Raw genomic sequence first — 24,568 nt, 5'->3', positions numbered from 1 at the left:
ATGTAACAAGGTGCTGGAAACATTCCTCAGAGATTTTGGTCCATATTGACACAACAGCATCACAAAGTTTCAGCAGATTTGTCAGTTTCACATCCATGATGTGAATCTCCCGTTACACTCTGTTGGGTGGAGATCTGGTGACTGCGGAGGCCATTTGAGTACAGTGAGCTCGTGTTCAAGGAACCAGTTTGAGATGATTTGAGCTTTGCAACACAGTGTTATCCTGCTGGAAGCAGCCATCAGAAGACGGGTACACTGGACATAAAGGCATGGTCAGCAGTAATACTCAGGAAGGCTGTGGCATTTAAATGATGCTCAGTTGGTATTAAGGGGCCACAGTGTGCCAAGATAATATTAAGCACAGATTACACCACCAGCAGCAGCCTGAACTGTTGATATGAGGCAGGATGGATCCATGTTTTCATGTAGTTTATACCAAATTCTGATACTACTATCTGAATGTCATGAGACTCACCAGACCAGGCAAAGTTTTCCAATCTTTTATTGTCCAATTTTGGTGAGCCCGTGTGAATTGTAGCCTCAGTTTTCTGTTCTGAGCTGACAGGAGCAGCACCTGCTGTGGTCGTGCTGCAGCCCATCTGCTTCAAGGTTCAACGTTTGCGCATGCAGAGATGTTCTTCTGCATACATTGGCTGTAATGAGGGATCGAGTTTCTGTTGCCGTCCTTTTAGCTTGAAGCAGTCTGTCCATTCACCTCTGGCCTCTAACACCAAGAAGGCATTTTCACCCAGAGAACTGCCACTCACTGGATGTTTTCTCTTTTTTAGACCACTCCCTGTAAACCTAAGATTGTTGTTTGGGGAAAAACCCAGCAGATCAGCAGTTTCTGAAATACTCAGACCAGCCCATCTGGCACCAACAGCCATGCCACATTCAAAGTCACTCTGGGTGTTCAATTTGAACTCCAGCAGTTCATCTTGACCATGTCTACATACTCAAATGCACCAAGTTGCTGCCATGCCATTAGCTGATTAAATAAATACATTAATGAGCAACTGAACAGGTGCATCCAATATAGCCGGTGAGTGCATAGGTCGCTTTAAAACCAAAAAGTCAAAAGAGGTAGAAAATATGGATTTTTAATACTCAAGAGATTGTTATCATAGTCAGCATGGAGCTAAACTCAGAAAAATACAGTTTCAGAACACTAATTAACAAAGACTTATTTTATTCATTATAAAAATATTCATGATTTTCAGATGTTTTTCAGTCTTCAGGAAAGAAAACTCATTATCCAAAATAATATTAATTATCATAGAAATGCATGGTTTCACAGTGTATCTAAAATAAAACAAATTTAAGTCAAAAAAAAAAAATTTGGTTAATTTGTCATTAGCAAATGAGGTACAGTGTTCATGTGTGTAGCACAGAACAGGGTTAACAACAACAACAAAAAAAGTGACAACCTTCTACTTCAAAAAAAATGAAAATGTTAGACATAGTTGTATTCCAATGACAGATCTGAACTGATATGATGACCGTGCTGTTGTGTGCAGTATATCGTATAGTAGCTTTATTTATTTTAATCAAACACAACACGGAACTGGATAATAAGATTCTAATGGGAAATGCCACTTGCCTTACATAACTACAGTCTAAAAGTCTTAGCTGTGCAACTTCACAATCTTAGTAGCATCTAATTAAAATGATAAGTCGTACAATTAAGCTTCAGCTGTTCACACAGTCCAACACAAAGAAGAAACCAAAGTGTGTCTACAGCTACTGATAAAAAGGTGCAGACTGAGCTTAAACCCGTCCCCGCATGAAGGGAATGGAACACCATTTTCTGCTCATTTGCTGCATATTCTTAAGTGAAGGCAGGCACACGAGTCAAGCTGTGACCAGTAAGCAAGTGAGAATAGCTGGTGTTATGTTGGCACAGCTGCACACAGTGACAGTCTTTCTGTTAGACCATCTAGAACGAGAACAAAAAACAAGCCCGGGAGAAGCAGAGACGACACGACTGCCTTCACAACTCAGTGTTTACCGTAGCTACAGGCAAAAGCTCTCAACTATTCACAAGTTCCTTCCATTCGCCTCACACACTTCCTGCTGGGTTTATTCTTAGAGCAAAAGCAATGATACATTAAAAGAGCAACATTAGAGCTAAATCAAGTTCAAACATTGTGCTGTTCTGGGTATAAAAGGTGTTTAACTGTACTTCAGCGCACATAACTGGAGGGCAATCTTGCAGTTAGTCACCGCTGCCCGAAGACTCCATAAAAAGAGACCTTGAGTTTCCCAGAAAATGACATCTTCCTAGAAAGTCTTTTCTCCTGAACTATCATTACTTTATCGCTGACTGCTTTAGTGTAAACATGAGTTTTAAGAATTGTGACCTGCCGAAGGGTTAAACTGGGCCAGAGCCTAACACTCCTCCCTGTCACCAGACACTGCACCCCCCCCCCTCGCCACCACCATCCTCTCCCTTGACTGTACCTTAGCAACCAGTTCTGAGTTCAGTACGACATGCATGCCAGCTGCATGGTATGTGACTGGTTACATGTTTGATAAGTTCATAAATATAACTTTTTTTTTTTTTTTTTTTGGTTCGTCGTCTTGTCAAAATTCTGATTAATACTGTTTTAAGTGATTAAAGATGTAATATCACATGTAAATAATTAAATGAATGATACTAAATGCAGAAATGTACAGATTTTTGGACCCATTTCACACTTAGGAAAAGAAAAAGAACCAACAACCTGAAGCTAGCCTCTGCGTCACATGCCTTGGATGGAGCGAACCTGCAGAGAGCTTCTTTTGTCTTTTGAAAGAGAAACACAAAACTAGGATTTTAATCTTCTGTGAAATAAACATGCTACTGTGAGACCATATCCAAAGACACAACACGGGATGGTTGAGACATAGCAGACAGATGCAAATAAAGCTTTGTCTTAAGCTGGTCAAGTAGCAAAGATTCGAAGTTGTTCAGTGGATACCTCATTTCAAAATGTGTAAAGAAAACCCCAGTACCGTGTTTCAGCTTCTGAGGCAGAGAGATAAAAGAAACCCTCCGAATCAAAGTCCAGCAAAAACAGAAGCCATCATTACAGCGGAGAGAGGCTGCGGCTCTACAAAGCTCTGCAGACTCTCACACACACACCAATTAAGATATATCAAAATTCATTTGATCCTAACCTCAAGAGGACCGGGGGGGGGGGGGGGGGGGGGGGGGGGAGCAACACTATTGATAATGAGGGAGAGTTTCTGTGCTGCCTGATTCAGGTCACGCCACCAAAGTGCATGCAATGCTCAGGCACTGTGGAGCTTCCATTTAGTAAACTACAGGTAGTGCTAATCCTAAGCATCCTGATGCCTAAAGGGTAGTTATAGCTATTTAAAAAAGCCTCAACACTTCACTGTTACCCCCCCACCTCCTGACTTGTGCTCTCTTTCACCATCAAACCATACAGTCGGTGTACAGTGGAGGCCAATAACATGAAGGTAATTTGTATATTCTATAACATAAAAAACCCTGCATGTGCTGCATCCGAAATCCAATGTGCCACAGTCTGAGAAAACGTGTCACAGTAAGGAAGTGTGTCCTTTACTGTCTGCATCCATTTCTGGGATCCAAAGTAAATGAAGTTTTCTTCCTTTCAGTGCTTTGGATTTCTTTGGCGTGGATGATCATTTTGTACAGAGCATGTATTTTATTACAAAGTACCACAGCACCAACATTCTACATGAAGCCATACTCCAAGTCTTGGCTTGCAAAGGCAGACTCAAATCCTCAAAAGGTGATCTAGGGCGGGGATTCCAGGAATTCCACTAGATCGTTCCAAACATGATCGGCTTGAGCTCAAAGTGGAGGCACTTTATCCTCGTACTGCGGCGGTGGGGTTAGTGGTTCAACACTGATTCCAGCTGCAGGCTGAGAGTTATCAGTATTTTTCATGTGCAGCTTCTCTGATTTAATCCTGCGGATTTTGATAGGGAGAAGCTTACGATTAGTTTTCCCAGGTCTATGGTTTGATGCAAAAACAGCAGCAGCAGCGGAGGGACCGCTCGAAACCACGGCAGGCCGTGATCCGGTAACTGTGTCCTCTGACCCCTCATTCTCGTACTGTACACCATCGACTCGCACCAGGTCGTCATAGGAAGGCAGCTGGGAGATGCTTGGGCGAAGGCTGCTCTGAGTGACGGGGTACTGGCCACTGCCTACTGCCTCCTCATACGTGGGCACAGCATAACGCTGGGCTTCCTGCTCAGCACTGCAGACATTTATAGAAATATAGAGATAGAAATTAATCACATCATAATCACACACTGACCTGTCCTGCACTAGGTTTATCACAAGTGACTGTGGGGATAATATAGTCAATGTCAGTGTTGACAAAATGATTACCAGTTATGTTTTCCATGTCAAGGATTATATGTTTAACCCTGATTTTTATACTGCTGAAAAACAATTTCAGCCCAGCAACTTTAGAAATAAATGTTCCCATTGTTCAAGAAGTTCTTGAGCAGACAATATAACCCACAAGCAAATCTTTCTCACATGCTTGAAGGTACAAAAAAAAAAAACAGGCTCTCTGGAATCTAGCATGCTGAATCCATATAACTCAATTCAAGATTCTCTTTATAGACATAAAAAGGAGCAAAAATGAGTCATCCCGGGGAAAAAAAAAAAAAAATGTCTTAAGGGCCAAAAGTTATTTAGTCACAACTGAACTCACATTTCTCTTTCCTCCAGCTCCCTCGTTGCCGCTCTGCTGTGGTTTTGGGCCTCCCGGAGCTGTAGTTGCTCCCTCTGTTTGTTTCTCATTCCCAGACATAATGACAGCAGGAGCATAGCCACTCCACAGCCTGTCAGGATGAAGGCCACGGAAGACGCCTTACTCTTTCTGCCATCGTTGCCTGCTCCTGGATTGCTGCTGCTGCTATTATCAACGGGATCTCCAGGTACCACACTCCACACGATCATCACAATACCAAGGGCAACAAGTCCAACCCCCAAAGCACACAGGGCATACTGGGAACCGGAGTTTCCATTGACTTCGCTGCTGTTGTTGCTGCTGTTATTATTGTTATTGCTATTGCTATTGCTATTGCTATGAGCCTCTCCACTGCCAAGTGGGTCTGGTGGTACGCCCACACTGGAACGCATCTTGGCAGTCCCTAGTTTTCAGTGAGACCAGCTGCAGGCAAGGTCAGAAACTGAAACTGTGGAGAGAAACATAAGAAGATGAACACAAAATGAGAAGCCTAAAACAAACACAGCAAGCCACAGAATGAAAACAGAAGCAAATATATATATTTAATAAAAATCAATTAAAATATTAAACACAGTTAATTCATAGTTTCCTGTAACATGACAGTATGTGGAAAATAATATTCCTCCCTCACTCTGTTCTATTTCTGTTAGGTTTTCCTCACATCAATGTCACTGATTCAAAGCAAACATGTAAGACAAACTGGAAAAAAAATCCCCACCCACAAATGTAGGTCTTATCCCCACAGGTTCTTTAATTATAGATAAGGAGAGGCAATCAAAATGAGACAGTCTGTCATATCTGACTGATCAAATGCGTTCCAAGTTGTTGTTGTTGTTCCCTTTTTTGGGAATAAGGTAACTGGGTACGATTATTGTGAGCAAAGTTTCTAACAGAGAAAGATTTTCTTTAAAAAGTGGTTGTCAGTGAGAATCTAAAAGATTCTGACTTTTTGTTATGCAGATGTTAAAAGCCAAATCCTGCAGAGATGGAGAGAAAAAACACACTGAAAAGTCTTTTCATACAAGCAGAGTGTTTTCTCCTTAACTGTATCCAGACTTAAAGGGAATTTTCTATTGTTGGATTACTTTTATACCAAGAGAATTCCACAGGTGTGGGGCACATCAGGAGAGGAAGTAGCGGAGACCCCCCGGGGGTGGGGGGTGGGTCTCAGTGTTCAGCATGCTACACCTATTAGCTGCCCAACAGCTATACACAAAGTAAGGTAAGGCTATTCCTCCTGATTGCTTTGGCCTTTGCACAGGGCTACAAAAGGTCTTTCTAATCAATATTGGCACACTGGGAGGGAGGAAAAAAAAACCAAAAAAAACACAGCATTGATTCAACCTGCCAGGGACAAAAGGAGTGCACTCCATCTTTGAAAACTGCTGGCTTGTTGACCCTGAAGTAAGTGATATAGATGTTTATCCCAAACCAAAGTTATTAAAAAAAAAAAGAATGTAATATTATAGTAAGATCACTGTTGTGAAGAGATCACTACACCTGACCTTATGCCCAAACAGTTGAATATACTGGAAACATTTGGCAGCAATCACAGAAAGTCAGACATATAAAACTGCTGATCATCCAAGAATGAATTTTATAGACACCTACAACTTATTATATGAAAGAAATCAGGACAGATCCATCCATTGAAATACACCAAATAATCCAAACAATAATCAATGCCTATAAAGAAAGTAAAGGTAGATTCATATCCAGGTTTTATAAAAACTTGCTCATGAACAGATCCTCCACCAAATACATAAAAGAAAAATGGGAATCAGAATTTAACATAAAAATCACAGATGAAGAATGGCTAACATGTGGAGGTTCTATACCACAACCACAAATTCAAGGATCTGGAGGGAATTCTCCTGGAAAAATTTAATACGTTTTTTTTTTTTTTTTAAATCTCACCCAAGGTCAAAAGTAAACAGTTAAACAAAAGTGTACCCTACTGGCGAGACTGTGGAAAATTAGAGGCAGATCTGGCACACATCTTTTGGAAATGTGATAAAATAATGCAATTTTGGAAGATGTTAAGTAATTTGCTCCTGAAAATACTTGGTTACAAAATTCCTGTGACCTGTACCTCACTATACCTGTGTAATTTTCCTGAAGAAAGTATACAAAAAAGGCACAGATATTTGGTTAAAATACTACTAGCAGCCGGTAAAAAGGCAATTACAAGGAAATGGGGGAAAAAAACACCCCCCTACTATGGACCAATGGATACAGACGGTAGAAGAAATTCAACTTATGGAAAAGATAACACACTGCTTAAAGCTACAAGAAGACCAACACCAAAAGAAATGGTCAAAATGGACACTATACAGAACAGCGACAAAGTACCCAGGACAATCTTGACTGAATAAACGAAAAGAGGAACATGGACTTTTGCTTGGACTGCTGCTCCCAACTGCCGACTATGGTTATATGTATATGGATGTTTTATTTGTAACAATTTGTTCTAACTGATTATAAAAATAAATTGAAAAAAACAAACAAACAAAAAAAAAAAAAACAGCTGATCATCATCATAGTTTCTGGACAGTTTAAGTTAAAGTGTGCCTTGTGAGCCCTCAGCTCCCCCTGCCCCGTACCTGTATAAGCAGTTGCAGTAGCAGGAAGCTGGCTTAACTCTCAGGATTTACAGCTCTCTTTAATTAAGTCAATCTAATTTTTCAAGGTATTCCCGAACACGTTGCTGCTGTCCAGAGAGTTCTTCTTTATATGCAGCCAAGCCCACGTTTCAAAGAAACTTACAGAACATAAAATTCATTGACACGAAACTCCATCAAGGAGTTCCAGCAGGTGTGCTGAATGGTAAAAAATTGACAGCAGACTCGCCTTACAAAGTCACTTGCGTCACAGCCCTAGTCACTAATCTCAGCACTTTGAATGGGCAGATACTGTAAAGATTACACCCACTTTAAAAATCTGGAAAATGACATCATCTTCTAATTTACATAGAAATATTCAGTCACTATTTTACTTTCTTTCCTTTAAAAAACAGTTTAATTAATGGATAGTTTTGTGTTCAAATATAAATCCCAACTAAACATTAAATCAAACATTGTACATATTTGAATAATTCTCTGAAGTGCACTGAGCGTGACCAGTGAGCATACCTGCACATTTGCTGCATAAATAGAACATGCCATTGATTACAAGGCCGCTCTGCTGCTGAACTTTAACTTCAAATTATTATTTTTATCTTGCATGCTTGAGAATATACAGGAGGACTTCTAGGAACTACTAATAAGAAATTATGCTACACGCACCTTCTAACCACAACGTTATGACTTACGTGCCAAGACCTGCTTTAGTCTAAAGAAGACAATGCAGTGATACCCCCCCTCCCCAGTCCCCGTCTAAAGAATGCATGGCATGAGACTGAATCACGACAGCTGGGCAAATGCAGAATCACCACGTCTAACTTCTGATAGCCTACTTCTCAAGCGCAGCATATGAAGTTGTGCAATTCAGACGTGCAAAGTGAGGCTGTCCAACTGTATAATGTTGAGTCGCGCGGGGTGTAGTTACAGTCCAATCTAATAAGTTACATTTGACCCCACAGTACAGTATGACACTGACAGGCCTGCCCGCAGGCCGCTGCATAGCATACTGAAATATGCCACCGAACCTGAAATAACCACAGCCTGCAACAAACTCAGGCCCCTCTGAGTCTCAGCTAAACAGGAGTCACAGTTCATCGGTACAACAATGGGAAGCTTTCTTTGACCCCAGTGAGTAAGCAACGGAAATAACTAAATTCTGGGATAGAAACTTAAAAAAAAAAAAACAGTAATAATAAATATAACTTCCTTGTGTAACTTTTAATACCCTTACGCAAACATTACAGCGATACAAAGTAATACTCCGGGGAGCCGTCCCACTCACCTCTGCATCCTAAGCGACTCCTCTTCGTCTTCTTGTCAAAGTTGGGCGCTGCGGTGTTTATTATCGCACTGACTCGACTTTACGAGGCAGAATTTAGTGACAAATAGCGTTTAACGACCAGGAACTTTCCTCTGAGAAGGATGGGCCCGGTCAGAGAGAAAGGCGGAAGAAGAGAGCTCGAACCGCTCAAACTTCCAGTTTAACTCTTTCTGCTCTCTGCTGCTCATCGAAGATTTGAAAGCGGATCCGCTGTTAGCGTCAGGCTGCAGTCCCGGATCCTCCCATCTCCGGCAGTTACTGGAGCGCTTCAACGCAACGAATGACTTGCAGCGGTTCTTGGCTCCGGACTGTCCCCTCCATTTATCTGCCGTACAAATAGCCGGGAAATCCGCTTTAACAGTTAAGGTCCGCTATTGTCTGTGATAGAAACATTACGGGAAACAGTTGTTTGCATGTGCGTAAAAATCTAACCAGGAAAGATCTGGCTTACGCACACCGCCAATTTACACACAACAGAGCTGCATTACCTACCTATTAATTTAAATTTAATAGACAGCTTTAAGCCAACACAAAAATCCTGTGACTAAATAGGTAAACACAGGCATATAACCTCTGAAATCTAAGCTTCCAACCAAGCAGATCAGAGTTGGAAAAGCATCAGTACTAAATTAATGATTTAAAGTTTCAGTGTCCAAGACACTTTTTTTTCCACACAACAGACTTGCCCAATCAGGCATGACAGTGTGACAATAAGCCAGCATGCAGATGAGCAGCTAAATGAAATTGATTTGCTTCAAAATACATGCATGCCCAAATACATGAAACACTTTATTTTGTTTCTTTTAGTTCAACATTTTGCTGGAAGGCACGCTGGTTAGCCACTGCTGCCTCACAGCAAGAGGGTCCTGGGTTCAAATCCACCATTCGGGGGCCTTTCTGTGTGGAGTCTGCATGGGTTCTGTCCGGGTACTCCAGTTTGCTCCCACAGTGCAAAGACATGCAGTTAATGGGGTTAGGTTAATTGGTGATTCTAAATTGCCCATAGGTGTGAATGTGAGCGTGAATGGCTGTCTGCCTCTCTGTGTTGGCCCTGTGACAGGCCGGCGACCTGTCCAGGGTGCATTCAGCCTGTTCCCCTATGACGGCTGGGATAGGCTCCAGAAAATGAATGGATGCATTCATTTGCCGTCGTCACTAGAAACAAATAGTGTCTTTTTCCACATTGACACATTATGTAGTCATCAAGGAATTGGAGCTTTTTTTTTTTTTTTTGTCCCAGAGTGGAAAATTTTATTGTAGGCTACAATACTGCAAGATAAAATAATAACCATAAAATAATATAAAGGACTCAAGCTCACGTACACCAGCATTTCTCAAAGGGAAGGCCCAACAGTGTCGCTTGAAGGAGTGACAGGAGGAATTTCTCTCTCTGCCCTTTTTCTGTCTTCAGCATGCAGCAGTTTGCAGGAGTCATTCCAATCTCAAAGAGACAAGGAAATATCTATAAAAATGCACGACTCCTTCTTTTTACACAACAAATCAGATCTGTTATCAGGAAATGGGAATATTAAACATCAGAGACGCACCGTTTGCTCTATCTTTCTGCATGTAATAAACACCCATCACTTTAAAGCACTAATGATAAATAACTTTTACCTCTTTGTAAATTTACCACCCACTGGCAGTCGCACCTTTTTAGCCCTTTGGACTGAAATGCAACCTTGAAGACTGATCCTGACCACACTACTTATTTACTTATTGTCTGCATGATTGTGCATATACGGTATGTTGGAAGATTAAAAAAAAACTGAAAAAAAATGAGTTCCACTTTGGTTCCACTTTCGCTTCATTGGTTCAGTGCGTTCCCCTTTTCTCAGCTGTTTAATGACTAAAAGCAATCTCAACCTTGTTCATTCACACCATTGTTCTGTTGTTGTCCTGGGTTCTTGGGAAATGTTTTTCCTCTGAAGCTTTTGTCTGGTTCCTCCCTCAATCAGAATCAGAATCAGAATCAGAAGGTTTTTATTGCCATATGGGTGAACAGGTTCACAGCATTAGGAAATTGCTGCGGTACTTCGTGCTTACAGAAAAAAAGCAAATAAGTATAAAAACTATAAGACAATATACAAGTATACAAGACGGAAGGACAGAAAAATATGTGAGCAGCGAGTCCACCTGGTAGTCTGGATTAATCCCTTATCACTGCCAGTGTGTAATCAAATATGTTGGCAGCTATGAAGGAAGAACATCAAAGTAAACTGATAAAATTGATTTACATGGCCACGTAGGCTCGAATGTAGCAAACTACCTACACAGTCTATAAATTAGACACAGTTGTAATATAAATACCAACATCTTAATGTTTCCCACCAGGTGAAGCCCATTCAAATCCACTGGCAAGTAACTGTTGACCTTGGTTTTATGCTGTTTCTCAACTGAACGTTTCCAAGCAAGTAGCTGAGTTAATTTCCCAGGCGGAAACCTTAACCTTCCCTCATCGTTATCTGTAATATCTCACAGCACAAAGAGACCAAATTTGGGTGTATAGGAGAGGCTTTTACCGTGAGGCAGGGCATTTAGTCAGAGGGTAGCTGCCTTATTTGTTGCTGTGTCATGTGAGTGTGGCACAAAGACTGAGTCATCACGAGTAAGGAGAAATTGCACCATGTTGAAATGTCTCAGCTGAGATTTGAGTTAACATATCTAACAGAGAGTAGAGACTGGTATGATAGCCGGATGAGTGTTCAAAATGCTGTCAAAAAAATCAAATGCAAAGGTCATGGCAGAGCTTAGTACGATCGCCATTTGAATTACAGTGCACGCAGTGACCCACACACTATCTCATTGTAATGAAAGGTTTTTTTTAACCCTCACAATGACACATTTACTGTAACAATACGGGACTTCCTGCAAAATTATTACCACACTATCATTTCCTTTTACCCCCACCTTTATAGCGCATACTGTCATTTTATTCTTTGTATTGAGCAGTGGAGCTTTAAAATGTATTGGGATTCTATTTTCAGACCAACCCATCATCTCCCATCATCAGCAACCCAAAAAAAAAAAAAAAGGATCATCCTCCGGCATTCAGATGGATGCAACTAGTCACATATATTTCAGATGTCATCTTTATTCCATTTCAGTGAACATTTTCCTTTTCACAAAAAAATGCACCCTCACACATCACAGCTCAGCAGCTGTATTATTTATATTTTTTTTTTCATGGCATTGCTCAAACATTTTACTTTTACTGCACAGTATAAAACATCAGTAGAGGTGCTACATTTGCTTAGACACAACAGTGTAAATGTGCAAGATGAAAAATGACCATCAAACATAAAATCTAAAATTTTGAATTCAGTTCAAGTCTTTTTAAGTTGTTTTTTTTTTTTTTTAATGCTAAGTCACATTGACAAAGGCATCACAAACAGCAGAATTGAATGAGACAAGAGCAACTTACACAGATGTGAAACGGTTTTTCGTTTTTGTTGTCAAGTACCCTGTATAATACAAACAGTTGTTTTAAAATCTCATTTCCCTCAGAGAAACAGACTGCTCACAGCAACTAGTCAGCAAAAAAACATATCAGCTAGTCACATCCTGGTGTACCCACAAGAATAGAAAAATATTCATGTAGCTCACGTCCTTCATCGTCATTTGGATTCTTGGGGGAGGGAGCTTTTTGTCCTCAAAGACGCTAAAACATCACTGACCAAAAACTCTCTAAAAACCAGGAAACTTGTTAAAAAAAAAATCCTTTCCTTGTTACAAAGTGCAAGCTGTCCCATAAAGGCTCATCTTTAGATAAAAAAATAACTATCCCATGTTTGCGTGCACATGGATGACAAATGTCCATGTTGTACATTTAGCTGTCATGAAGTGAATGACTGGTGTTTGTCGCACTCTGATGACCTCACACATTGGTGACCTCGATGCTGGTGTAACCACGGATCGGACTTCCCTCGGCCCTGGGCGGAGTGTGGTCTCGAACTTCCCTAGGCAGGGAGCCGTAGCTGCTATGGCAACTCAAGTCCCGCCCATTGCGGGCTTTGGGGCTGAATCCTGCTGGAGGCTAGCACAGAAACAGTGTATTCATTACTCCAAATGACAGACTGTGTATAAAGATGGTTGTAGCTTCAGAGTCTGAGAAATGAAATGCGGGGAACTGCTCTGGCTGAGCTTAGAGTCTCAATGGCTAGTTTTCATTGTCACTTGATACAGAATTTTTTTGTTTTGTAAATTTTTTGTAATATTTAGAGTAAATTAGCTTTGGGGTTGAGCTACTTTGTGACTGACAGGTTGCAGCAATATGAGCGAAGCAGTATCCAGGGTTTCTCATTCAGATCCACGCCTTGTTGTTGATATCTGGTGTCAAAAATCCTACATGGCAACAACCAAAAATCTCAACTGGATGCTTTTAAAAGATTTCCATCTTTTATGTACAGTCTATGCTTCAAATCCTCAATTTTCCCAGTTGAAATTGAGGGAAAGTAACTTAGTTTCTAGTGAAGGTTTTTTTTTCCCACCTTGACTGCCCTTCTTCTCAGCGAGCCCTCTTCATCGGTGTGCCGGCCGGCAGAGCTAGGAGGTCTGCCCAAAGAGTTCTGCCGAAGGATGGTAGGTGGCGTTCCCAGGCCTAGACACTCGTATTCCTGTTTGGCATCCGCTCTGCAGAAAACATGCAAAGGAGCAGCACGACAGGGTCAGACAAAATAGTATTTAAAGACACTAGAAAGCACAGACTATGATAAGTGTAAATCACTGTGAATGTTTCTCTCACCTGGCTTGGCCAATTAGTGTTTTCATCTCTTCCACGAGGTGTCGGCGAACCATGTGCTTGCTGCTGGGGATTCCTAGCACTGTTGCCATTGTGTCGGTGTTGAAAGTGGGGTCGAGCACCATGACGGCACCGTGAACTCCACTGTTCAGGAGACTCTCAGCAAATTCCTGGACAGGCAAACAGAGAAAAGGTCAAATATTGATCTATTTCATTCATAACATCAAATCTAAAATTCTTGGTAAAATGCTTTGGTCATTACTTAATCAAAGAGTAAGATATGTACAATCTCTAAAAACTTGGGTAAAAGTTTGAGACAAAGAGGATATTGATTCCTTTGTTGATATCAGTATAACTTCCATCCTCCTGAGGAGTTTAACCGGACGCCATCCAGACACGCTTATCTGTACACACTGAATATGGTCGGACAAAGGCTGTAATCTGGCAGGTGTTGTAATCAACTGGTAGCAGTTCAGAAGTAAATGACAAAGGCCTGCTATCACTCTGTGGAGACATGGAGCACTGAGCAAGCATAGGAGTCTTGATGCGGTAGTGCGTCTATGTAGCACAAACAGTATTGTCATGGCCCCAGCAGGCTTACTGTGTTTTATTGTCTGAGTGCCCTACTGCTCTCTCCCCTGAATCCTTTCTGCTGTGGAGCCAGAGGAATTGCACTCAACTGACTCCGCTTGGCAATTAGCACTGAGAGTATAAAAGCTGGGGAGAGCCGCTACCAAGCACCAGTGTTTCTCCTGTATGCTAAGGACCGCCTGATTTATTTATTGATTAAACTGTTTGGGGTTTTTTTTGCCCACCTACTAAGTTGTGCTTTTCTCGCTTTGTGTCCCCGGCAGAAACAGCAGCTTTAACATCTCTAATAAAATCTCGCTTTGCCTCATTCCAAAGGTGAGAAGTAACTAAGTACAAATATTCAGTTAATGACCTACTATTTCACATCACTTCTAGACATCAAACCAATCTGAGGCTAAATGGAGGACACAATAACGCATAAAAGACAATACTATTGGTGCTTCCATCACTGGTGCTTATTGCATAGGGCGAAAGGAAAAAAATATAAAATCTATGCATGCTTTATTGCATTTATACTCAGGGGTTAAAGTGGGCCGGAACAATCTGGAAAGGCGCATTTGGTACAGATGTTCACAAGCTGTGGTCACAGCACTGATGGGCACAAAGGAGGTAACGGTTTTTAAGTGGCATGTAATTTTAATCCCAGCTTTCACTCAGAGATGGAGAAAGATGTAAGAAAGGAACGACAGAAGAAGAAGAAGAGAGGTTATTTTTAAATGTGATATTTGACAAACTTCATTCTGTATCTTGCCCCAGGATACTTCGACACATAGACGGAGGAGCCGGGGACCAAGCCGCCGATTGGTAGACGACCTGCTGTTCCACCTGAGCCACAGTAATGTGGTAAAATTTACAGTAATGCACTATGTTTGACTGGTGCAGAGAAGCTGTGGTGTTCATGGTCAGTGTTAGGTTACTTTGAATTTAAGCTGATGAAGTCAGGGGGCGGAAGTCAGCTGTGATAGACAGCGTCAATCTGAGTTTATTCATTTGATTAGAGTTTGGGTTTGTATTCCTGTGAATTCTTATTGTTTTATTATTATATTAATATGACATGAGGTCTAGTTTCCACTTTTATACTATGAGCACATTTTAGATCCTGTACTTTCACTTTCACTTGAGTAAAGAAATGAAATCACTACTTCAACTTAGTATTTTTTAATACAAGTATTTGTGCAAATGTGTGTACTTTTGCAACCTCTGCCTTATTCTGCCCTCTCTGGCTCTCCCACATTCCCTGCATAATCTGGGAATCAAACCCAGAACCTTTTGGATTTGTTCTTGGTCTGTAAACTCTTTCCCTTTTGTAAAAATGATATTGTTTACAAGTCAGACCTGTTAACCTATTAGCTGACATGTGTTCAGTGTTTAAGCTGAACTTTCTCTCACCTTGAGGTCAATATCTCTGATCCATTTCATGACCCGATGCGCGGTCCATACCAGCGGATCTGCATTCTGGTGCTCACACTGTATCCGGCGAGCCTGCAGGGCCTGAAACACATTTTAACAACACTTTTACAGATCTGTTCTCTTTCTGCTGCACCGTGAACAGTACAAAGGGGGGGTGACAAAATAAAGGATTAAAAATCCTATACCTTTCACCCCTAGGTGTCAAGGCCTCAACACCTTACTGTAACACCTTGCTGTCATTTCCTTTCCTTTAATTTGTCGCCCTTCATTATACTCACCGCTGTCAGTATTTCTCACTTACCTCCTTGTCAAAGTGAAGTAACTGCAGCAGTTCAATGCCCAGCAGCAGGCTGACCTGATGGAACTTCTTGGTGATGTTGAGGTGACGTTCGAGGTCCCGACGTGTCAAAGAGTTCAGGACTCGCCCATCTATCAAGTGATTGTGAAACGCCTGGGAGTACTGAGGCAAACCCACATCGCTTAACCAGGCTTTTGCCACCCAGTGGTGGTCCATATCTGCAGCCTTGGACAGCCTGCAGACAGACGGCATAAGGGGTCACCAAGAAATTTCTGTTATCAGGTGGTCTTTAGCCATGAAGGTGTTTTTCATCAGGTAAAAACTTAGCACACTTAAATAAGATTGTGAATGTGGCTCAATGCATACCTGATGAACAGCAGCATGTTTGTTTGTTTTTTGCAGTTGTGGACACATTATGGGAGGATGCAGCTTTAAGAACTTCTGTATTGAGCTCAGTTAGTTTTTATCTGCTTTCAAGACTAAAGCCCAGCACAAAGGCGGTAAATGGCACTACATCTGAGGTGCTCAAAGCATGGAAGAATTACAGAGCTAAAATGGTTTGTTGAGTAATCTATTAGCAAATAAACAGATAAAAAAATATCAAGATCCAGACAATGAGAGTTTCACAGCTTTTTTTTTTTTTTTGTATTTCATTACACTGAATAGAATATCTTTGAGTCTATCTGACTGAATATTTCAGCTTGGGCTTTATGAAAGCCATGTTAGGAATTTTTCACCATTGCGGTAAAATGACTTGGCTAAATATAAATCTGAGAGGTTAATGAATACAAACCAGATGGGCCTTTAAGGTCTGCGAGATCTCGTCAGCTAGTGGTGCACAGATCTGAACCTAAACAGGGTGATGAGGCATTTAGCTGCTAAAAGCAGTATTATTGTCTACTGCTTTTAACTGCTCAGGCAGCTGCACCATTATTATTATTATTAATATTATTCTCTCTTAATCTTTTATTTTTGGTTTTATTTTATCTTGTAAAGCACTTTGAATAATGAATAGAAGGTGCTATATAAATAAACTTGCCTTTTTTATCTTTTTTGATAAAATTGACCAATCAAGATGCTGACAGATTATCAGACAATGACAACCAATGATAAAGCTGTAGACATAAATATTCTATATGTAAATGTATTTTTCTATCAGCAGAACTCACTGTGAACAGGTTTAAAGGGGATCGTTTCTTTTCTATAAAGCACTTTCACAGGTAAATCTTCAACTTTGCACTTCAAGGCCAGAGTGAGGGGAAAACAGACTCAGGAAAGACGCGCTGCTGTTACATTTTTCAAATGTAATTCTTCGGTGCTTTAGGGTCGCTGAACTGGATATTTCAAAACCCAGACACCTTGATACCAAACATGTTACTTGGCAGGAATATCACAACATGGGCAGCGGGGTGGCTCAGTGGGTGAGCAGGCACACATATATGCTGCATGGCTGATGATGCAGGTGGCCTTATTTCTCTCTCCCCATGTTCCTGTCTATCTTCACTGTTTGATATCCAATAAAGGGAAAAAAAAAAAAGTCTTAAAAATACCTCAGTGTTTAACTGTTCCTTAAAAAAAGGTTGTCTGAAAGATCATAAGATTCATACTGGAACAAGACAGTCTTTTCAGTTGCATGCCCTTTAGATATGCTGGAAACTTTCAAGAGATGTAAAACTTTTGGGACTCTTGCATTTATTTAAACCTTAGGTCTAAACATCTTATTTTAAAAAGCAAATTTTCTGGCTCCTGGGATTTAGCTATCCTCCGTGCATTATGTAAATGCATATACCATAAATCACCAACAGATGGCCCCCATACACTATCAAGTAATATAAGGACCACCGTGGCCCTTCCTTACCCTCTACCACTCTCCACATCTCTGTAATCTTCAATGGCCAGGCGGAGTTTCCGACGATGCATCAAACTGCTGACGCCTAAACCCAGCTCCAGGTCTTCATCCGTTAATCCCAGTAAAACCTGCAAAATGCCAAAGTCGACCCTTTACACTCAAACCAAGTGTGCTGCAAGATCCTGCAACACACGCAGGCTCCACAGCACGAGCAAACATAAACGCACGTAGAAACCAGCGTCAGGTAATACCGCACCTTGCCGCTCTTGACGTTTTCCGAGCAGGTGCGGATGTACATAGGCATCGCCATGACGACCTCCAGCCAGGCCTGCACGGTGCCTGCCCTCCACTGAGACATGGGTGTTGTCCTGGCCAGCTCCACCTGCTGGAGGCGGTCAAGCTGGTCCTCCGACCCGTCCGACAGGCTGAGGCGAGTGGGGCTGGAGAGGCTATCTGAGTCTGGGTGGGTAGGTGAAGGGATGCGGGGCGGGGGCGGGGGGTAGACACATGGGTGATGTAGTTGTGGTTGTGAGTGAAGGCAGAGGTGGCAGTGGGTATAGTGAGCAATGAAAAAAGAAAGCGTTAATGTGCCGCAACAACAACAACAACAAAATAGTTTCATATAAAATCAGCCCAGTGGGGGTGGGGGGGGGGGGGGGGGGGGGGGGGGGGGTGGGGGGGGCATAAACAAGCTTTTAATGACATCCTAAGCTTTTGGCTGCATGACAGCGAGCCAAGTGTTTGCCAGTAATGCTGTAAACAAAGTTGCAGCTTTTATAAACAAGCTCCTCACTTAAGAAGTCCATTAAACCAGCAGCTGTTTGAGCTGTTGAATTAACATGATTCATCTGTCTAAATTAGCCCGCAGCAACAGCTCTCTGAAAATATTAAAACATGCAATTAGGAAATGTATGAGAAATTTCGATGCATTAAGAACACATCTCCCTCCCGATTTTATAATTGGCTGTGAGTAAATTCTGCCACTTTCAGTCCTGCCTAAATGAATCCCAAAAATATTGCAGTGTTGTTTCATTTTAAAAATGTGAGCAACACGTAACCATCCTCAACCAGCGGGTGGCAACCTGGTATCAGTTTTGGACTCAGAAGTGTGTCCAGCATCATGAAACTCTGTCGCTGTGCTCAGAGGACCCTCGGCCCTGCACGTGCTGCAGCACTTACTGTGCATTTCTTTGTCTTACAATGAAAATGACACTTCGCAAAGCCCCCCCAATCTCATTCCATCCTTTCTGAAAAACCTCCACATTACCTTCAGCACTCAGAATATAGTCATACTTACTGGCTTACCCAATGACTGAATGTGAGCTTTAGCCAAAACTCCTGTGAACTTGATAATCCTGGCATAAAAGCCCAGGCAGTATTTTTGTTCCCCTTGCTGGTCACTGCAATCATCACTGACATTTTTTTTTTGTTTTGTTTTTTTTGACTGGGATTGATCGGGATTTAATGCTCTCTATTTAAATCATTCAATTTGAAAATTTCTCAAACACAGGTTCCTTGTTGCCTTTATTTTCCTCTCCAGTTATGTCTCATTTCTAGCAAAAAAACAACCCCAAAACAAAACAAAAAAAAACATGGCAACCCTACTTTTTGGCAGCCTTTACAGTACCATTGTATGTTTACTCAAAGGAGATTCACGACTGGATGGTTGGAGGGTCTGAGTAAACTGATTTTTATTAAACCTGCCTTTGGTAATTCATCTCAAGCTGGATGCTTTTATGCGCTCTCCAAGGAGAGATGCATAAAATGACATTTCTAAGGGCCCTTCTGAGAGCAGTTCATATTAAGTTGAATAAATATGCTCTTTGGTCAAAGATGCACGCTCCTCTGTGTACAAGGTCCATTTTTCATTCTGAAGAGCATTATAATAAAGAAAAACATCACTGAAAGCAGAGCGGGTCAGCTGCAGAGTGATATTAATGTATGTGAGGATATAAGTTTTGTGTGTAGTTTATGAAAACCACGATGGATTGTTTCCTTTTCCTTTATCTACACTTTAGACGAGACACTGAGCCTTAAGTGTGCCCTTCAGCAGCTACTTTAATGGACCTTATTGCTGTAATATAGCAGCATATTTGATACGACTAAAAGAAAATGAATTACAGCTGAACTGATTACATCACCCATGGTGGCTCTTCACTGCTATGAGGGAGGATAAATAGAGTGGATACACTACAAGGTCCCTTTAAGTAACAGTTTGGCATTTTGATTAATAAGATTATTTGCCATCTTGAGAGGCAGATGAGGAAATCAATGCTCATGTCTGAATGATAAATACGTGGGTACATCCAGTCTGTTTCCAATCTTCCAGTTAATCAAGTAAGAGCTACAGCTTGAATTTATTAAAAGAATGTTTAAAAAGTAATTTAATGTCCTTGTTTTTTGGGGGGATGGGGCAGGGATTCGATGAGAAGGCTTATAAGTTTTTATGGTAAATGTGTAACTCTACAGCTAGTCTTATAGTCTTTCCTAAGTAGTGTATTTCCCCCAAACTGTACTTGTAACTGCAAAATTAAAAGTATCCAGTGTTGCCGAGTATGGAGACCAGCCCAAACTGTTACTGTTGGAGTAAACAGGAAAAAAAAAAAAAAAAAAAAGCCCTCGAATGCATTTTACTGTATGCGTTAGCACTCAGCTGTTTTCAGATGGCTGTCATTAGAGCTAAATTCAACTTGAAGAAGTGCTTAACTCCAAAGTTATTTTGTGATGTTAAGAGTTAGAAGACATCTGCAAACACAGTTTGCAACCCAGCACGACTCATTTTTAAAGCCACAGGAACTGGTGCACCTTGGTCCCAGTGAGTCTGACTGATTGCTTCTTGGGTCGCCTCACTGTGTCGACAGTCTGATGGAGGTCAGACAAGAGGGGGTCAGTGTTAGAGGTCAGGAGTCATATCAAAGCAGAACATTATTGACGCCATGTGCTGACACATATGAGATCGGATCCAACAATATGACATGGCCACATCTCCTCTACAACCACTGTTGTTTTTTTCTAGTTATTGATTCCAATAGATTACAAGAGGAAGAATTGCTTTTGGCTATGAATAAGGAGTTGAAATTGGAAAAGAGAGGAAAGGAGGCCATTGGGAAGCTTTTGGGAAGCAGTCCTCTCACAGATGGAATTGCAGGGCTGAGGGAAACTAAGGCATATGTTAAAAATGGTAACTCCCCCTCCAGCATAACCAGGACAAATCTGGATTAGAGTCATATCACAACAAATGAACACTTATATACACACACACATACACACACAAACATTAACAAAGGGAAAGAGAGGAGAGCCACGTGGGAATTCAGCGTTACTTATTTTATTTTAAAATAATCTTATTTTTCTCATTTAGTTCTTTTGAGCGTAACTTTGTTGCCATGCCTTTAAAAGTTTGCTACTATCCACATCGAAACATCTCAGGGCTTCAGAATAGAAGTCCTCCACCTACATCTTTGACTTTAAATAAAACTCTTTAATAATAATATTCATTTTATTTCTGTAATGTTATCTCATTTACAAAAAGTAAAATATATGTCGGAAATAAAAAAAAAAAACACCATGGATCAAAAGCTAAAATTACATAATATTTTTCTTTTGATATGTTGTTTCCCCGTCAGCAGAGGATCATAAAAGTTAGCTGAATGAAAAAAAAAAAAATAGCATAGATTTTCATACATTTCATTGACTGTTTTAACATAAACTGCTGTTCCTATACATACAATTTAATTCATAGTGACTTATCTTTACTGATTTACCTGTAAATCCAATAACTGTGAACTCAAATGTGGTTAAAGGATCTCCTCACTGCTTATATGGATGTGCCTTTTGACGAGCACTGAAGTTAAATGAAGCTCCACCGTAATCTGGAAGTCTCTAGTGTCTCAGGTGAGGTCAACAAATACCCAGTGTTAGTTTAATATCGGGGAGAGAAAAGATTTCCTGGGGCGTGGCAGTGCAGACTCCGACTCAATCCAATGAAAGGTTGGAAGTAATGCAACGTCTGTGGATATTCTTTTACTTAAATAATGCTATTAACCTTTAGCCCAAAGTTAATTGCTTTATTTTCAGCTACGGCTTAAACTCCACATTGGAATTTTTGTTGAGGTCACGGGGTCACGGGAGGAGGTATGCCTTTGCTTGATTAGGATGCTTAAATCCTGATTTTTTTTTAACCTTCAATTGTAGTTCATTTAATGTCTGCACCTCTTAATTGGAAGTTCAGCTTATCTCTTAACGTGGTCTTAATTCCAGGAGGTCTGAAAAAACTTTGACTATCTGCTGAATATCTGCAATGCAATAATAATTGACGTTCATGCTGTGTATTTTGTGATAGCAGCTTTCTTATTTTAACTTTTCCCAGAATAATCCTGCTCCCAGCTGCTTTTTAGAGTATTAATACAGCAGCAGATGTAAGCAGCCATAAGAGCTTAAAAAAAAAAAAAAAGTGTGGAATAATTATTTAAAATTTCAAAGTGTAATGCTAAGTTTTCTTTGCAACTGTATGCTTTGCTGACCTTTAATATTTCAAGTGTAATTTTGCATAAAGAGCCCTGCAGGTGCAGATTAAAACTAAACTATGCACAGTTTGGGATGTTGAGCTCATAAGCATTCATGTGAGCACTGCTTGAAGAGCAAAGGGTCGAGTTTGCAAATCTTATCAATTAATTTGAAATGAGGAAAATTATGAATGAACATGAAATCAGTAACTGACCTCTCTTTTTAAATAAATTAAAACAACAATAAAAAAAAAAAAAAGCAAACGGTTTATCACCTTCTTGAAAACATACCCAGGGAAAGACATTTCTTTGTAGTAGGGTTGCCGAGCATGCATTTAGGGACCGGGACTACGTGCATGCATGTCACACATGTAGCTTCTATCTGAGCAGATAGAAAACACATTTCTCACATTTCCTGTTTGGCTTCAAAATGCAGGGGAACAAACTGTTCTGCATAGAAAGTTAATTCCTCTCGTAGCAGCTTCTTTGAAGTGTCTCTAAGTAAACATCAAGGATTGCCTCTGCACACTCTTTTTTTTTTTTTTTTTTTTTTGGGTGGTTGAGGGATGTGCACCCGACAACCGAAGTGGTGGTGAATTTAAGGAGTCTGCATGTTGCCTACAGGAAACTGTTCTCATCATGGCAGTGTGGAAGGAGGAGATGGACCAAGCAGGACAATAAACAGGGAGGAGATAAAGTTAAGAGGCAGCGGGAGGAAGGGAGTACATGTCAAAAATAACAAAAGGCATTCAGGACAAGGAGACATTTACACGCACAAAGTGCACATCAACTGTTATTTACAAGTACAGCAGTCCTTCAAGTTTCCAGTTGAGTGAAAACAAAAAGTCAAAAATGTAAAGAACAGTTAAAAGATCAGATAACACAGCTGTTTTGGAGGGCAGATACAACATAACATGTCCACATTGCTGCCGTGTTACACTCTCCACGCTATTTACAGGGCTGTACATACATACATACATACAGGTGCAATTTGCTCTTTAGGTTTACAACTTCAGCGAAGCAAGACGCGCCTCCGGCTTCTGACATGGCCACTGACTATGGGTGGCACACACACAGACACGTGCACTCTCGCTCCCATACAAACGCAAGCGTGCGTGCATGTGAGACTACACGGGTACACACATTATTTTATCTATACACACTGGCATCAAACGCACACCCGTCCTCTCACGCATGCACTCAGAAATACGACCGCTGTCCTCTGATAACTGCCAAAAAAAAAAAAAAAAAAAAAAAAAAAGGCTCTCCAGGTGGATCACTCGGACGTGTGTGCTTTACCAGTCTGCATCCTCCTCTATGTAATAATCAGGTGTTGAAGTACCATCAAACAAACCAGGGTCGAGGGACTTGCGTTGCTTTCCTCGGGCGAAGACACGCGACAAAGAACCCAGCCCCATCTTTTCTTTCTTCTTCTTACGCTTCGCCTCCTCCAGATCTTCTAGGGACTGAAGGAAGAGAGAGGGAGAGGAGGGAAGGAGGAGATGAAGAGATGGGCAAAGGAAGAGAGAGAGATGAGATACCAGAGAAGTCAGTGAAAGGGTGCAGAGTGGGCGATAAAAACCACAAGATACAGATCACAACAGAGAGGGGAAGTGACACTTGACATGGTGCCAAGGCATGCACTTATTCAAACAACCACAACTGGTTTTCACATAAATTCAAATCACTGCTGCGGAGCAAGTACACAACAGACTGCGTGGGGCAAACATGAATTCAGCCAGAACGATGGTGACAGCAGCCAGGCAGCAAGGGCAGTCAGCAGTAAGGTGACTACTTGGGAGGGTGCGGTGGTGGACAGCTCTTACATTGCAGAGGGAGTGAGTCCGATGGCGCGGCGAGTTGATGTCGCTGGGTGTGGACGACCGGTCTCCCTCCACCGCAGAGGCGTCGGAGATGATGGAGGGCTGGCGCGAGTGGCACGGGCTCACCCGCACGGCAGCCACTAAACGGGGCGAGAGGGAAAAGAGAAGAAGCTTGTTTCTTTCCTGGGTGTTTGGGTTTACCAAAAGTAGAGAACAGGGAAAATCTGTTTCTTTTCAATAATGGCACGACACCCTTAAATAAAAATGTATTTTGGGGGGGGGGGGTGTCTCTAACCAAAAGCCTGAAATTATTTGCAATCAGCTGCAGTTGCTAAGCAACAGTGAAAACAGCTTCACGGAGGTTGAGAGAGTGTGTGCGTGCAGCGGTGAGACTGATACATACAGTGCAACCAATTGCATAGCAATTTAGGGTTCGTGACTGTTCGCACATCTTTCCTGTCTTTGTTTTTATGGCGGGGGGGGGGGGGGGGGGGGGGGGGGGTATTTAAGGAGCCTCTTTCTTCAAATGTCCCCAATTAGTCAGCAACCTATATTAACCCATAACTGCCCTTTAAAGCAACCTCTGGAAGGACTGAGATGGACTCCAACTATGAGGCTAATTTGTGCAGATCTTTCTTTTTTAGTGGAGCAGGAGGTGATGGTTCTGCAC

At 41.3% G+C, this 24,568-nt stretch overlaps 3 protein-coding genes across 4 annotated transcripts in view; all 3 read right to left on the bottom strand.

The window, feature by feature from the left end:
• Nucleotides 1-3,211: 3,211 nt before the first annotated feature.
• On the bottom strand, nucleotides 3,212-8,834 carry tmem51a (transmembrane protein 51a). The gene is made up of 3 exons (XM_030734524.1): nucleotides 8,643-8,834; nucleotides 4,701-5,187; nucleotides 3,212-4,235 (listed from the first exon to the last, which is right to left on the bottom strand). The coding sequence occupies exons 2-3, from the start codon at nucleotides 5,129-5,131 to the stop codon at nucleotides 3,824-3,826; spliced, it is 843 nt and encodes a 280-aa protein (XP_030590384.1). The 5' UTR covers nucleotides 5,132-5,187; nucleotides 8,643-8,834; the 3' UTR covers nucleotides 3,212-3,823.
• Nucleotides 8,835-11,778: 2,944 nt separating this feature from the next.
• On the bottom strand, nucleotides 11,779-18,217 carry LOC115783353 (kazrin-A-like). Its single transcript, XM_030734147.1, has 7 exons — nucleotides 17,827-18,217; nucleotides 17,580-17,698; nucleotides 15,725-15,956; nucleotides 15,403-15,504; nucleotides 13,426-13,592; nucleotides 13,172-13,313; nucleotides 11,779-12,717 (listed from the first exon to the last, which is right to left on the bottom strand). Exons 1-7 carry the CDS (start codon nucleotides 18,190-18,192, stop codon nucleotides 12,559-12,561), a joined length of 1,287 nt encoding a protein of 428 aa, XP_030590007.1. The 5' UTR covers nucleotides 18,193-18,217; the 3' UTR covers nucleotides 11,779-12,558.
• Nucleotides 18,218-23,341: 5,124 nt separating this feature from the next.
• The window catches only part of LOC115783351 (kazrin-like), a 188,481-nt gene continuing 187,254 nt past the window's right edge, over nucleotides 23,342-24,568 (bottom strand). For both annotated transcript variants that reach the window (XM_030734145.1, XM_030734146.1), the window contains 2 exons: nucleotides 23,902-24,038; nucleotides 23,342-23,541 (listed from right to left, as the gene is read on the bottom strand). In XM_030734145.1, coding sequence (XP_030590005.1) covers nucleotides 23,371-23,541; nucleotides 23,902-24,038 — 308 coding nt within the window. In that variant the 3' untranslated portion in view covers nucleotides 23,342-23,370. The remainder of the gene's footprint in view (nucleotides 23,542-23,901; nucleotides 24,039-24,568) is intronic.

Source organism: Archocentrus centrarchus, chromosome 7, assembly GCF_007364275.1.
Source record: "Archocentrus centrarchus isolate MPI-CPG fArcCen1 chromosome 7, fArcCen1, whole genome shotgun sequence".
NCBI lineage: Eukaryota > Metazoa > Chordata > Actinopteri > Cichliformes > Cichlidae > Archocentrus > Archocentrus centrarchus.
The sequence above is the reverse complement of the archived record's forward strand: the minus strand, read 5'-3'. Positions and strand labels throughout refer to the sequence as shown.

Coding starts and splice junctions, on each gene's coding strand:
- tmem51a (XM_030734524.1), bottom strand. CDS start 5,131: ATGCGTTCCAGTGTGGGCGTACCACCAGACCCACTTGGCAGTGGAGAG. Junction 4,236..4,700: donor GAGCTGGAGGAAAGAGAAAT/GTGAGTTCAGTT, acceptor AAATGTCTGCAG/TGCTGAGCAGGAAGCCCAGC.
- LOC115783353 (XM_030734147.1), bottom strand. CDS start 18,192: ATGAAACTATTTTGTTGTTGTTGTTGTTGCGGCACATTAACGCTTTCT. Junction 15,957..17,579: donor GATGTGGAGAGTGGTAGAGG/GTAAGGAAGGGC, acceptor GTCTGTCTGCAG/GCTGTCCAAGGCTGCAGATA. Junction 13,314..13,425: donor ACACTAATTGGCCAAGCCAG/GTGAGAGAAACA, acceptor TGTTTTCTGCAG/AGCGGATGCCAAACAGGAAT.